This window comes from Cariama cristata, unplaced genomic scaffold, assembly GCF_000690535.1.
Source record: "Cariama cristata isolate BGI_N322 unplaced genomic scaffold, ASM69053v1 scaffold9603, whole genome shotgun sequence".
NCBI lineage: Eukaryota > Metazoa > Chordata > Aves > Cariamiformes > Cariamidae > Cariama > Cariama cristata.
Genome location: NW_009606688.1, coordinates 54,054 through 68,091, shown reverse-complemented (window position 1 = coordinate 68,091; position 14,038 = coordinate 54,054). Strand labels below are relative to the sequence as shown.

Here is a 14,038-nt window from a genome sequence, read left to right as displayed (position 1 = left end):
GGGTGCCCCCATCCCTCCCCGGGCCAGCCTGTTCCAATGCTTCACAACCCTTTCAGTGAAGGAATTTTTCCCAATATCCAGTCTAAACCTCCCCTGGCACAGCTTGAGACTATACCCTCTTGTCCTATCGCTTGTTACTTCGGAGAACAGACTGACCCCCACCTGGCTACACCCTCCTTTCAGGTCGTTGTAGAGAGCGACCAGGTCTCCCCTCAGCCTCCTCTTCTCCAGACTAACCCCCCCGGCTCCCTCAGCCGCTCCCCATCAGACTTGTGCTCCAGACCCTTCACCACCTTCATTGCCCTTCTCTGGACTCGCTCCAGCACCTCAAGGTCTTTCTTGTTGTGAGAGTTCAAGTACTGTACACTGAACACAGCACTCGAGGTGCAGCCTCACCAGTGCTGAGTACAGGGGGAGAGGAGGAGGAAGACCTCAGAGGAGGTTCAGGTAATTGAGATTTTCTTTTAACTGAAGAAACCCTGGGAGACATTAGGAAAGATGCTTCCTCCCATACTGTGTCATGTTTTTCAGATGTACATAGGTAGCAATTAAGGGAAACAGGCTACATACTTATCTCTTGGAAACTCCCATTTCGGGTCTTCTGGCAATTCATATTCTGAGACTCCTGCCAGCATAGGGGCATCAGCTGTAGAGGAGAGGCGAGTAGTTATCCTGACCAGAGGTGTGTTGGAATTCATGGAGGAGCTCGAGTCAGCTGACACCTGTTGTTGCAATAAAAGATGCTGGGAAGGGGAAAAAAAAAAAAAAAAGGCAGAGATGTAATCTTGACCCAATATCTGAAAACCAGCAGTACCTGATAACCAAGCCAGCTCAGAACAGTGGTACTAGAAAGTGGCTGAACCTACAGTCTTGTTTCTAGTGCTCTATTCTCGCATGTTTACCCTCCCTTGCAAGCACAATACTGACTTTAATTGCTGCTAAGGCTGTAAGTCTGTCCCCTAGGTCAAACCACTTAAGTCTTAAATACATTCATTCAAAAGATAAATTGCACTTTTTCCTCTTCTTGTTTATCAATTAATTTATTTTTTTTAATCAGCTGAGAGTATTTATATCACCACCCTCAGATACCTAACTGGACAGCTTATACTGTGAGCAGAGGTTACCAACAAGCCCTTTTCTTCCACTCACTTCTAGTTGTCCGTGTCATCATTTCTTTTCCCAATAAGCACACAATGTACTATTTTTTGGTGTTACTATTAAATTGAAATTTTCAATTTTTAATTGAAAAATGGTATTTTTGCAAAGTTCCACATACTTTGCAACAGCACCAATGATCAAGATCACGGGCATATTACTGTGTAGGAAATGCTGGATCCTCTCAAGTATTTTCTAAGCATTCAATATTGAAAGCTTCAAAAAGCTATCACAGTAATATGGGGATACTTAAGTTTTCACTTAACTACATTGTTAATTAAAAATTCTGCAGGCATTGTGGAGAAGAGCTCATAAAAATCATTTATAATGTCCAATGCTTTGAAATGTAATCCACTTTGGAGTATGATTTCTCATGGGCCTCAACAGCAATACGTTTTCCTTATAGCAAAGGTACTTAATGACAATTGCTTTGAAAAAAGAGGCAGTTATTCCCATCCATGTAACAAAACTTGGTGAATCTTCCATAAGGCTCTTTCCTCAAACGTGCAAGCAGCAGCCTGCTGTCTGCCGACCTCGGAGTTTGACGTGAATACAAACACAAAACAAAAATGCTTGTACTGCCATTCTGTCCCCTCCTTTGAGTGTGAATCCTCCTTCTCTCTTCAGGCCATGACAGTCTTGGCCAAGCCCAAATCTGGTGGCCAAGGCAGGATGAAGGTTGTTTCGCAATGCCATCGCTGGTACCTGTCCTCGCATCAGGTGGCAGGAGGTGCTTCTTGGCCAGCATTTTGGGACCCTGCCCAAGCTGGAAGCCTAGAACATCAGAGTAACTACCACTCTCAACCTTCGTCCTTATCACCTGGAGTCAACTTTGACACCAGGTTTGCTTATGTAAAGTGCCATCAGGCTACAACTTTGTTCCAGAGGTCTTATAAGTAGATTTAAAAAGTAATTATAAGCAAACAGATCCTAATAGCATTAGAGTGCAAATCAGTGACACAGTGATATGAACACAAAATTCTCTTGTCTCTATGACACCTGATAAGTGCAACTTAATGCTCCCTTATTTCAAGTCCAATTAACAATTACAGTGTCTCAGCCCGCAGAATTACTCAAGCTTCTCAGAATTGGACCGAAAGGCTTTTGCAACCCTGTCATGCTCTTACACAATCTGTTTTGAACAAGACAAGGCTAAAGCTCTCAAACAATTTTCTCATCATGACTCTTGACAACCTGTTTTGTTTGCGAGGTCTTTTTGCAGGTTGACATCCTCAAACCCATCTCATCAAATAGGGTTTGCTTCTTGACGCATTTTTCTAAGACCAGAGATTAAGACTGAAAAGAGGTTTCATAAGTAGGAAAGTGTTAAGGACAGCCGTAAAAAAATTAACCTTGGTAACCAGTTTTACAGCTGACTGACAGATCCTTCTTGATATCAGAAGCTCCAGCTTCTGCATGCGAGATATGGTATCAATGAAACAAGAGTATAACTGCATAAATAAGGCTACCATTCAACTAAGAGAGGTGGACTGTTTTCCCCCTTGTCCATCTAACCATCATTAATGTTAATATTTACTTTCAGCAAATATAAGTATCTGGCACGTTCTTCTAGGCTAATAAATATGGTGACCACTTGAGATACAAACAGAAAACTACTATGAAGGCAGATCATGTAGTTCTAAGTAAATCAGTAAGTGAATACTGAACAGATTCCTTCGAGAGAGATGCTGCTATGCCCTCCCTAGAGGCGAACACACCTGATGGAGCTGAATGGCTCACTCAGAGCTGTATGGCAGGTCAGTATGGGAACCCAGGCTGGAATTAGACTTTTACTTATGTTTTGCTCATTTTCGTTATTTCACCACAGTTTAAAAACGATGTTTCATGAAACAAACTAGCTTAGCACTAAGAAATGTGCAAATCTCCACGAACAATGTGGCAACTCATCTGTCCCCCACAACTTCCCCTGAATTTCATTTCTTTTATTTCTGGTTTCATTTTTAAATCTCTCTCACTGTAAGCCTACTACTAATACTCTACAACCACTTCTTTCACGTTTCCAAAATCCACCCACCAGCCATTCTACTGAGATCGTTATTCAAGTCCTGATTTACTTATCAATTTTTTTATTAACATTGCCTTTACTTTCTCACCTTCCTTTATCATTGTAGTCACTGTTTTCATGGGACACCAGGAAGGCATGGAAGTGAAGCTGCAAAATTTAGATGATATTCCATATGCATCAGAAATGGCCCAAAATGTTCTGGAGGTTTTTTCCATCAACACAGTATTTGTATTAGACACCGTTCAGATCTCTGCCAGTGTTTCATCTTTTCACTAGCTCTTACACTCACAATTCAGCAGTCTTAGCATGGTTAAATCCTATAAATGCAAACTTGCAATAAACTGAAATACTTTGGTGATGCTTCAAACACAGAAGTTAAACAGTAACAATGTATAGAAAAAAACAGATGAAAGTCTCTGCCAGCTTCCCTTTTAACACTATTGCACGTGTTTACTTCACACAATAACTGGATGATTGGCTGGAGATGCTGTAGCTAACCAAAGTGCACTAATGTGCGTAAGAATGATGAGAAATCCAGAGGAACTACTCAGTGTCTGGAAGAAGAAAAATGGACTGTACTCCCAGGGAATATTCTTCTGATTGATTAATTGGAGCAGTACAAGGAGTTACAGGAGCTCAAGGGCTATAAAAATCTGCTCCAGAAAAGATGAAGCCAACCCAGGCTGGCCTGTGGTCGGAGGAGAATTTCTGTTTCAAAATGGCCTTTCACCTTTTCTGCAATAGTAAAGAATTAACCTTTGAACTCATCCCTTAAGCATCTTTTTTCATTGCCTTAGAGTGCACTATAAAACAATGAGGAAAACCCTACCTACTCCAAGGTCAGTAGACATGGTCAACTCGAATCTGCATGTATACATTTAAGTAACAGCATATAGAAAGCCTTCTTTCAGCTTGCTACTTGCAGCACTGCTCTCTGAGCCCTTACCATGCAGGTTCAAGAACCGATGACAGTCCTGCCATGAACCCCACATTTCAGCATGTGGAGTTGCCATGAACCCAACATTTCATCGTGTGGAGCTCCTTCCAAGTATGTGGACGCTCTTTTTGCTTTCAGTTTTGCAAAGGTTCCAGGTACATAGGACACAGGCATAATAGAGGCCATACCGAGTTTCTGCAGCAAGCATGCAACTGTACGTGGCCAATATACAGACTCCAAGGCCACTTTTGGGTCTACCAGGTGCCAAGAAGCAGCAGCTGGACATCTAATCAAAATGCATGAACTTCTTAGGCAATCATCCAGCTCACCAACTTGTGCTTCTCAGAGATAAAGGAATGAAGCAGCACCAGGGCAGAGAAGCAAGGAAGGGCACTGGATGCAGGTGAATTAGACATCTTCAAGGTCTACTCAGTGTGTTGGTGACACTTGTTTTAAGTGATGACACTACACTAAGGTGGTATTTTGAGTGCTTAATTAAAGCAAGGCAGGCAGAAGCCAGCTTGACTTGTGCAGAACACTGAAAGGACTATAGTGGTATATGTTAACCTCAACAGGAAGATGGACCTCCACCATAAAATATTCTTTGTGTGCTTCCTTTCTGCTTTTAAGAGGCCAGAATCAAGAATAGTACCAGCCTCAGAGAGATCTTTAGCTCCATATCTGCACTTCAGAAGGAGAAAAGCCCACTGCGTCCAAACCTCACACACCAATGCGTGATTATATCCCCATTTTAAGAACATATTTTTCCTTTGGCCAACACACTGTATTTAATCATCTCCAAGATAATGCTTTACAAGCATTTCTAAGCAGTGCAGCATTTAAAACAAACAAATCTTTGCTGGAATCTTTAAATGCCATGTGGCAACATCAGCTGCAGAGCAGTGTGTAATTGTCTGTAATTGATTATGAAGGGTGTTTTCCTTCACTGATGATTTATACCATGTCCCGGAGCCTAGATCTGTCAGTTCTGGTACTCATGCTGTGAGATTTTTTAGCAGCCATGCAGTGATTTCCTATAATTGTCAGTCTTTTTGAAGGCTCTGCTATAAAAGTTAATTTGAAGTCATATGCATATATGTATATAAATATAATTACTAAGTAATGCTATTAGCTGTTGATAGAAACAGTCCATCTGAGTGACTGGATCTAGGAAAATAGAAGAGTAAATGCACTACATGAAACTAAGGATCCCTAATGTTAAGTACTGATATTTAAAACACATGCACCACCCCTTCATGAAAAACACTCCTTTTGAAACACTTCTACAACAACAAAATAACAAATGAGTACTACTAGGCAACTCAACGGTTTCCACATAGAGAAATCCAAGGATAAAGCAAGAAACTAAAATAGGTAATAAGGTAAATTCCTTGCAATGTACCCTACTGACAGTTGTGTATTAAACTTTGTATTTCAGAGTCTATTCCTTAAAATGAATGATGTTTTCACAGATCAATACTACGTGAAATACTATGTTACTTTACTTGTTCCAGATTACTTTTCTTCTTTTTCAGGTTCCAGCTGCCATCATCATTTTGAATTCACTATTTTTCTGGGTGAGCTTAAGTCTTACTTTAAACCAATCAGCCTTTGTTCATTACAAATGCGCCCGTTATCTCTTTATGAAGGATTAGACTCAGCAATGACAGTAGATATAAATTAACACAAATGTATTTAAAATACTAAGTGTAAGAAATCATTCCTCCCTATTTAAGACACGTATATACACCCAAGTTGAGGGGGTTCAATTTTGACAGATTAACTGTGATAGCACTAACAAAATGCTCTAGTGATGACAAACACTTGTACTTGACTTTGGGCAAGTCACAAAAGAGGACTGTCTCTTCGTCTGTTTCAATTATAATTTATTTGTTAAAAGAAAAGAAAGTTCTACAAAACAGATGTATACCCTATTGAGGGCTACTCTTTACCTTTTGGTTCAGTGAACCTGTCACCTAAAGCCTATACTGCAAATCGGCTTGTGACGTTCAGTCCTACAAACACTTCTTCCCCTCTCCCTCGCAAGCTGGTACTTCTATGCAGGACATGGCTAATACCAACAGAGCACTGCACCTCTCTGCTTTTATATAAAGCAGAGGAACTACTCGCTGGATTTCCCTGTAAGCAGTTTCTATTTCGAAAACCAAGTACCAGATCCTAGTAAGGCTGAGGATTGTAGAGGGAGGGAACCGATAATTCCTGACTTCATCATGACCCTTCCTATGAATGTGAAAAGAACCGCATTTTGGCAGGAAAAAAATGCCTGCATGTGGGGAATGATAAAACCCTGTAGTAGCTCAGACTAAACAGTGTACGAGAATCCAGGCCTGCAAACCAAACCATATGTTACTCAGCAAGACTCTTATCCCACTTAGACAAGATGGCATCACAGTCATGCAAATGCCTCTTCGTGAACCAGGATTATTTTCATATCCAGATCCTTAGGGAACTTGACCCAGCAGCAGAGAGCTTTGAAAACAATATCAAGAATTCCCCAATCTATTGCCTCATTTCATTGGAATTCCAACAAATCCCATCACCCAGCCCCAGATCTCTGCCCAGCTCACAGCCTACCTGCCATAAGCATCTCCCCTGCTCGCTCTCACACGTCCTCTCAACAACTTGGCCACTTTCTCTATTCCTCCCACACACAGCACAAAGGTAAGGGAGAACTTTCTCTGATCAATACATAAATAAAGGTTTAGTGACAAAACCCCACCAGGCTTTAAATACAATTCCCTGAAATACAAATAAACTGAAACAAAAAAGTAAGCCTGGCAGTACAACAAAACAAACAGCTGAATAATCTAGAAACACATACCCATTAATTAAATAAAACACCTCCTGGATTATTTTTTAATTCTTGATTTGTGACAACAATTCTGAAATCCAAAACCAGCTTTAAAAGATGCAGAAACTACACAACTGCTGCAGCCTTAGAGACCAAGGAGATGCTAACTGAAAAATTAAGGAACCTCCACTGTTGATGAGCAAGTCTTCAGGGACTGCTCGTCTCACCCTACCTCTGCAAGCCAATACGAACAATTAGTGAAATGACCAGTGAAATCATCAAAACAGAAATAGAGATTTCTTTGAACGTTTACAGTAGTTATATTTCCCTCTACAAAGATACAAAAGCAGAAAGCCCTTCAATGAGAAACTCCTGTTAACAAAAAAGTACTCAGGAGAATTGAGAGTAGTGGAATTTTTGCTTAGGGGTTGAAATAGGATTCGCACTTTCAAACAAATACTGTTTTTCACAAAAATTATTCCCATGTTTAAAAGCAAAATGCCATTTTTGCTAAGAAAATATAGAAAACCAAAATAAACTGATAAAACCCTGTTTGACAAGCATGTTGTAAGACAGATTTTTTTCCTCTGTGAAAACAATAGCTTTGGAGAAGGTCCATATTGCATCATTTAATGATAAATAACTAAACTGAGGGCAGTGGTTGGCACCACTGTCACACGCAATGAAGTAACACTCTCCCCTCAAGGAACAATTTCCAGCTGACACAACTGAATTCACACCAAACCTTAGGTATTTTTTATGCCGTCAACGTATGTCCAAGTCATTATGATGCTCTTATATTCACGCAGAAATCTAATAAATGTCTTTTATCTAAGCAGTTGATATGTATAGCTCTCTGGTTAAGTATACGACATTTGAAAAGCCTTAATTGTCTAGAAAGCTACACAGATTTTTAGCCAGAGATGTGCTAATAGAGCTGAGGGCTTCTTATCGCTCTTTCTGATACACTCAGTCACAAGTCCCTCTTCTTCCCAGTGATTTCCAAGCAAATGAGTAAAAACTTAAAATCAAAAAAAAAAAACCAACCCAAAAGTGGCAAAGAAAGTCAGAAAAAATACAAATTAACATTTTTTGCTCATAAAACAAACCAAGTATTTTTCAGATCGGACAAAGTTCATAACCCCCACCTCAACATTTTGTAAAATACTGCACTTTAGAGGAAGATGGCTAAAGCATTACTGCTCTGTAGTATTTTTAACCAAGGATATTCACAAACTGAAACAAAGGTTCAGAAAAAAGTAATGCTGTTCAAAATCCCAAGACCAAGCTCCACCCTAACTCTGTGTGATCATGCATCTCAATTTCAAACACCTACCCTCACTGAAAAACTATTTTTAAGGTACATGTATTACTCTGACAGGGATAATATTCTGGACATGCTGTAAAAACAACATGCAGAAATTCTGCACAACCTATTTATGGTGCAGATGAACCCGAACTAAACCCTCAGATCCAAACCCTGACAGTGGTCCCTATTTTGAATAATGAGGTGAACTACAGCCTCCGATGCCAATACCCCTCCACCTTGCAGGGCTGAAACCTGGTGCTGGATTTGGTGGGTTCAGAGGTCTATCCTGAAGACCTACTGCAAGAAAATCAAAACGTATTAAATTCCAGCTTCAAAAGAAACAAATCTTTCAGGAGAGGATAGTGTGTGGGAATGGAGGCTGTTTTGGCAAGTGATAGCCTGTGACAAAGCCAAAGTCCTGTTACTCGTTCAACTGTTTTGCTGCTCGTGGTATTGCCCTCTCCAGAAACGCTCATTGCCAGCCACAAGAAACTGTGAAATATATTTCATGCGATGCTGTTGTGTGCACTTTAAATCTGACATTTGCTTTTGTTCCCCACTCAAAAGTATCAGCATCTTAATCAAACTGTCCAAGATCTGATATAGTATCTCCCTTATCTTTACTTTATTACAGTCTTTTTTTTATTTTGGGGTGGTTTCTGGATGCTTGGCTATGAAATTCCCTCCCCTCAGTCTTCAAAATTCTTCCCGAAAAACACCTCTCTGTATCTAGTACCTAGTTACTACAATAACAGTCACCTTAGAAACATTATAAATACACAATTAAATAGGATTCTGTTCCAAAGTCCATTAAGTCAGCAAAATTTTTTCCATTGACTTCAATGAGCTGTGGGATCAGGCCCCAAAATACTTTAAATACATTTTTTCCATCTATAGACTGCTAATACAGAACATATTCCATTTTTTACATTTCTTCTGTAACATCCCTCCCCTGATTCCCTTGCCTTGAGACACACAGTGCTGCGTTAAGATGTACTTTCTTTCCATACAAGTCTCCTAGGTGCCAGATTAAATCCCATCCCTACTGCAATTTGCTATAATTCTTATTTATTCCCCTTTCCAAAGCTTTCATCAGAAGGATGTGCTGGCTTAGTTGTTTGGTAAAAGTTTTTTTAAACTCTTTATCTACTTTCTGTTACCTGTCTGCGCAGAGGGATTCGCTTTGTCAGCTTATGGACAGCGGGCTGGCTGCTGAAATCGGGCTTCTTGGTGGTGTTCTTCATGCGACACAGGATGACTGTCAGCACCATGCAGGCAATTAAGAAGACCCCTATGCAGTAAATTGCTATTTCCAGGTAGTCTGGAGATGTCGGATATTCTTTTTCTTTTTCAGGAGCTGGATTGGAAGTTTTTTAGGAGGGAACAATCATGCCACAGAGTTAGCACACAGTAGAAGCATAGCTCAGTACAGTGCTTGGAACAACTTGAAATGGTAAAATATCAGCAATTCTTGCAGTGACTGTGTGACATACAGAATACTGTGAATGTTTAGGCCATCTTGCAATCTGAGAGTAATTTCTCTTTCTAGATCACTGCTTTGACTTCTCAGTTTGCCACTGAGTGTGAGCTTGTGCCTGTATGTATACATACATAGACATATACATGTGTCTGCCTAGACAGGTAGATACATATACATTGAAATATCGAATGATCAAGCATAATTTCAGGGGAGAAGAAAAAACTGAAGTGTTCAAACTAGGCTCAGGTTTATTCTGTTGCTCAAGTCAAACTTCAGAAGCACTGTAATTCTTTTTAACCACATAAAGACACATCTAAAGACAAAAATACTGAATTAGCTAGCCTAAAAGAAAAGTGTCTAAATTCACAGATGTTTGGGCTTGAGTCTGCATTGCCTGTTTATCCAAAATTTTCACTGGGATCTCAAAATACAGAGGGAAGGCAGGATGAATCGGTCCCTCATCACGTTTCTAAACTCAGGTTAGGGGTTCCAAGAGTCTTCCAAGGACCCAGCTGCCCAGATGCTTAAGTCGTTGCGGTTGATGCCGGGTGCCTAAGTCCTCTGAGGTCCTTTAAAGGGCCCAGTATCAGATTAAAAAGCATAATGCAAGTGAAAGCTGGATTGCTAGCAATACATTAATTAATGAGTCCTCTTTCGCGAGGACTGCATATTTCAAATAACCTCATCAGTTGTTACTAGTCTATGAGATTAGATTTTAGTGGGAGTGGTTCTACATAGCTGTTACTCTGATTGAAACCGTTCTGAAATTATCTTCAAGACAGTTATATGTGCAAACACTGTCCCTAATCCCTTATCTGGGATTCAACTCCCGGATAAACAGCATTCCACAGCAATCAGCGGTCACTCCGCAAGCAATGCACATTCAAGCTGAAATTTTCTTGTGCCTCATTCTAGGCTTATAAAAATGTTTCATTCAAGAAAATCGGTTACAAAAATGCTGTTCAAGCACTTGCAAAATGCAAACCCTGCTAGCAGAAGCAAGCTCTACTAAAGTACTGCTTTGCCTGCTTGGTGACAGACCACGCAGGCTCAGTGTTCACATAAGAGTGAGATGTAGCAAAGTTGCCTTGTTCATTATATTTTAATAAAGGGTAAGAAATTACCTGCAGAAAGTGGGAACGTTTCATTCCCATAACATGAAACTCAGCAATACGCACATGCAGGTTTTGTACCTTTTACTTAGGATTAACAATTAATAAATGGTAAGCACAAGATGACCCAGCAAACCTCAGGTGGTTCATGTTTTTTCAAAGGAACTCCTAAGGCAGCTGCCAACAGTTGTAAATGAGAAAATTTGACTAGTGTCAAAACCAGCTAGGGTTACATCTTCTAACAGCTGATAACAATTTTCAGGCAATAAAGCACATTGATGTTTGTTTCTTTTAAGGACAGAAACATCATCAACCCCAGAACAGCAAGACATGCTTTGCAGTAGAAGCAAATGCCTACTTGTTTTCTTAGAGCATGCAACGTTTAAAGATGCACAGAGCCGATTCCCAAGATATGGAAGGCACTGCTTCTGTACACGATCCATTGGCATTAAAATTAGAATTTCCTGAAGAGATTTGCGTGATAGATAAAAACGAATTTAAGCACACCAAATAGCTCAAGTATTTTAACGAACCAGTGGCCAAATTAGTCCCAAAGCTTCATAAGAAACTTTGAATCTCCTCCTCTTGAAAAAGTTTACAATGATTAATATGCTGATTTTCAGTTATCTCATTGAAGTGCTATGGAAATGCAGTTCCTTAGCATTTCTGATGAACATTTAACAAATTTAAAAATATTTCAATTAAATGCAATAGCCATTCCTCCCCCCCTTTTTTTATTGTTGTTAGGTTTTTGGAGTTGCAAATATGTGACCAAACAATTCACTGGCTTGAGACAACTGTGTTTTTTTTAAAAAAAAAAAAAATCATTGTAAAAGTCCCTTTCTGAGACAGAAGCCGTGCTAATTCTGCAGCAATCAACAAGGGGGGGAAACAAAAAAAAAAAGAGGAAAAACCACAGAAAGAGAGCAGTGTATACCTGGCAGAACTGTCAACCATGCAGTGTGAAAGGATATCCCAATAGAATTACCCGCCAAGCATGTATACTCCCCAGCATCCTCAAAAGTTACATTCCGTATATAGAGAACCTCAATTTCTTTGTCCGTGGTGTTAACACCGGCAGCCTAAAAAAAAAACAAAAGAGGGAAGCAAGAGAAAAAGCTAGACATTGAGAGAATTCTTGTGGATAGGGAGATGGAGCCACAGGGCTTTGCACTTTGTAAAGGCAGAGGTGTAGAGATGCAAAGCTCCTTCCCCATCCACAATCCCTCATCCAAAAGGCATTTACCAACAGGTCCCAGCTCACCTCAGAAAGTAATCAACACCCTTCACCAGACCTAAACTCACCACCTAAACATGCATGCAATCAGATGACATGGAAAAATTAACCCACAAAGCTTTTTTCTTTTTTTCTTTTTTTTTTTAAATAAAAGAAAGTTGAAAGAAAAACAAAGAGAAAACAAAGCAGGACAGAATGCGGGATCCTTCACATGTAGTTACCTGTTTCAGAGGAAAGAATTTACTATAAAAATATACTCTGAAAGGATTACAAAAAAAAAAAAAGGCAAATTCTGCTACAAAAGACACAACTTAGTAGCTGTCATGCACTACACTTAAATATTGTATGTAGTACAGTGTTGCCAAATCTCATTTTAATCTGAAGTCTGGTAATACTTGGTGCTTTGCTTAGATGCACAACGGAAGGTATCTCAGCTTTTGCTCAAAAAAGATCAGTTGTGGCTCTCAGATACGGAGGAAAAAATGGACCCCAAAGGTTCAAGAATGAAGAGATGGAAATAAAATATATTTTTCTAAATCTTAGAGACGGAAAAAAAAAATCTGGAAGTTTTTTGTTTTCTTTTCTCTAAGTCTGCTTCCAGACTTGCTAGATCTCTGGTGTCGCAAGTCATTATGCACCAAACCAATCAGTGATTATCCAAACTCATACAAATAGAATAAATCTTAGACCTGGAACTTTCCAGCTGTCCCAAGACAGATGCAGCAGGGCATTAGGTTCAAGGTCTCTATGATGGAGATTTAGAGAAATTATCGTTTGCTGCTTTTTGTCTCTGTTCCATTCAAAAATGTTGCTTTGAAATACACAATGAGGGAATAAACACATTTTTACCATACCATTTTGAAGTAAATTCGGTTGTGAGCAGAAGTCACGTTGTTGCCAGTCTTTACTGTTATTGATGGGTTATTACCCAGTTAATAATGGGTGAATAACAACTGGAAAATCCTCCCACCCTGCACAGTCGCAGGTGATGTGGGAAGTTACAAGTGACTAAACTGACCTGACTTATGCTTCAGTGTGTACTTATGTGAACATTTCATGTATATATATACTCATATGTATATATATAAATATACACTAGTTAGGTCGTAATTACATTATTCAACCAGTACCCTGTATGTGAACTGCAAAGTATGCAGAATTACAACAAAACTGCACATAAACACACAGACACAAAGACACCAAACACGAGAGAATAAAGATTAGCGTCAGAAACCAGTGCTTATGGTACACACAGAAAATTGTGGGAATTTTTCCATGGCTGCTGGTGTAATACCAGTTGCATCACCAAAGGAGGATTACACATATACCACAAGGCCAAAGAGTCATCCTACAAGCTGCCTGCAGTCTCCCAAAGCACCATTTTTTCCAGCTTCTACATCCAGCTTGCTTTAAAAAACATTGTTACCTTGTATACTTGGCAGAACAGAGAGCCAGGCAGACTGGTTGGCCTCCCCTATATAATTGGAGACCTTACAAATATATTCTCCAGCGTCCGCCTCTGTCACATTGTACAGTGTCAGCACTTCAGCATTGGAACTATTTATCCCCGAATGCTAGAATAGACCAATAACACAGGAGAACAACGTCACTGCTGCCCAAAACGGACACCAATCTGTCTATGGTCCCACCACCAACACGTCATAAGAATATGCCTTCCACTTCATACAGGTATCACTGCCAAAACATTGCGCGTTTGGGGTTTGTTTGGGTTTTTTGTTGTTGGGTTGTGGGTTTTGTTGTTGTTGTTTTTTAAATCCGAAGCATGACATGAGGAGTTAGAAAACAGTGGCGGGGGCGGTGAAAAGCACTTGGGCTGGTACACCGGCTGCGTGGAACAAGATGGTATAGAGCTGGCTGTTCTGCCTGCCAACCCGCTGAGTTTTGGCAATGTCACCCAGCTCAGAAAACCGTGGAGTTTCCTTGGTCAGGTTCACTTAAAATGCCTGCTA

General features: G+C 40.0%; 1 protein-coding gene across 1 annotated transcript in view; it reads right to left on the bottom strand.

Moving 5' to 3' along the window:
* The window catches only part of LOC104158740 (fibroblast growth factor receptor 2-like), an 82,497-nt gene that overhangs the window by 18,161 nt on the left and 50,298 nt on the right, over positions 1–14,038 (bottom strand). The window contains 3 exon segments of the mRNA XM_009696468.1: positions 571–722; positions 9,379–9,596; positions 11,769–11,913. Of these exon segments, the coding sequence (XP_009694770.1) occupies positions 571–722; positions 9,379–9,596; positions 11,769–11,913 (515 nt within the window).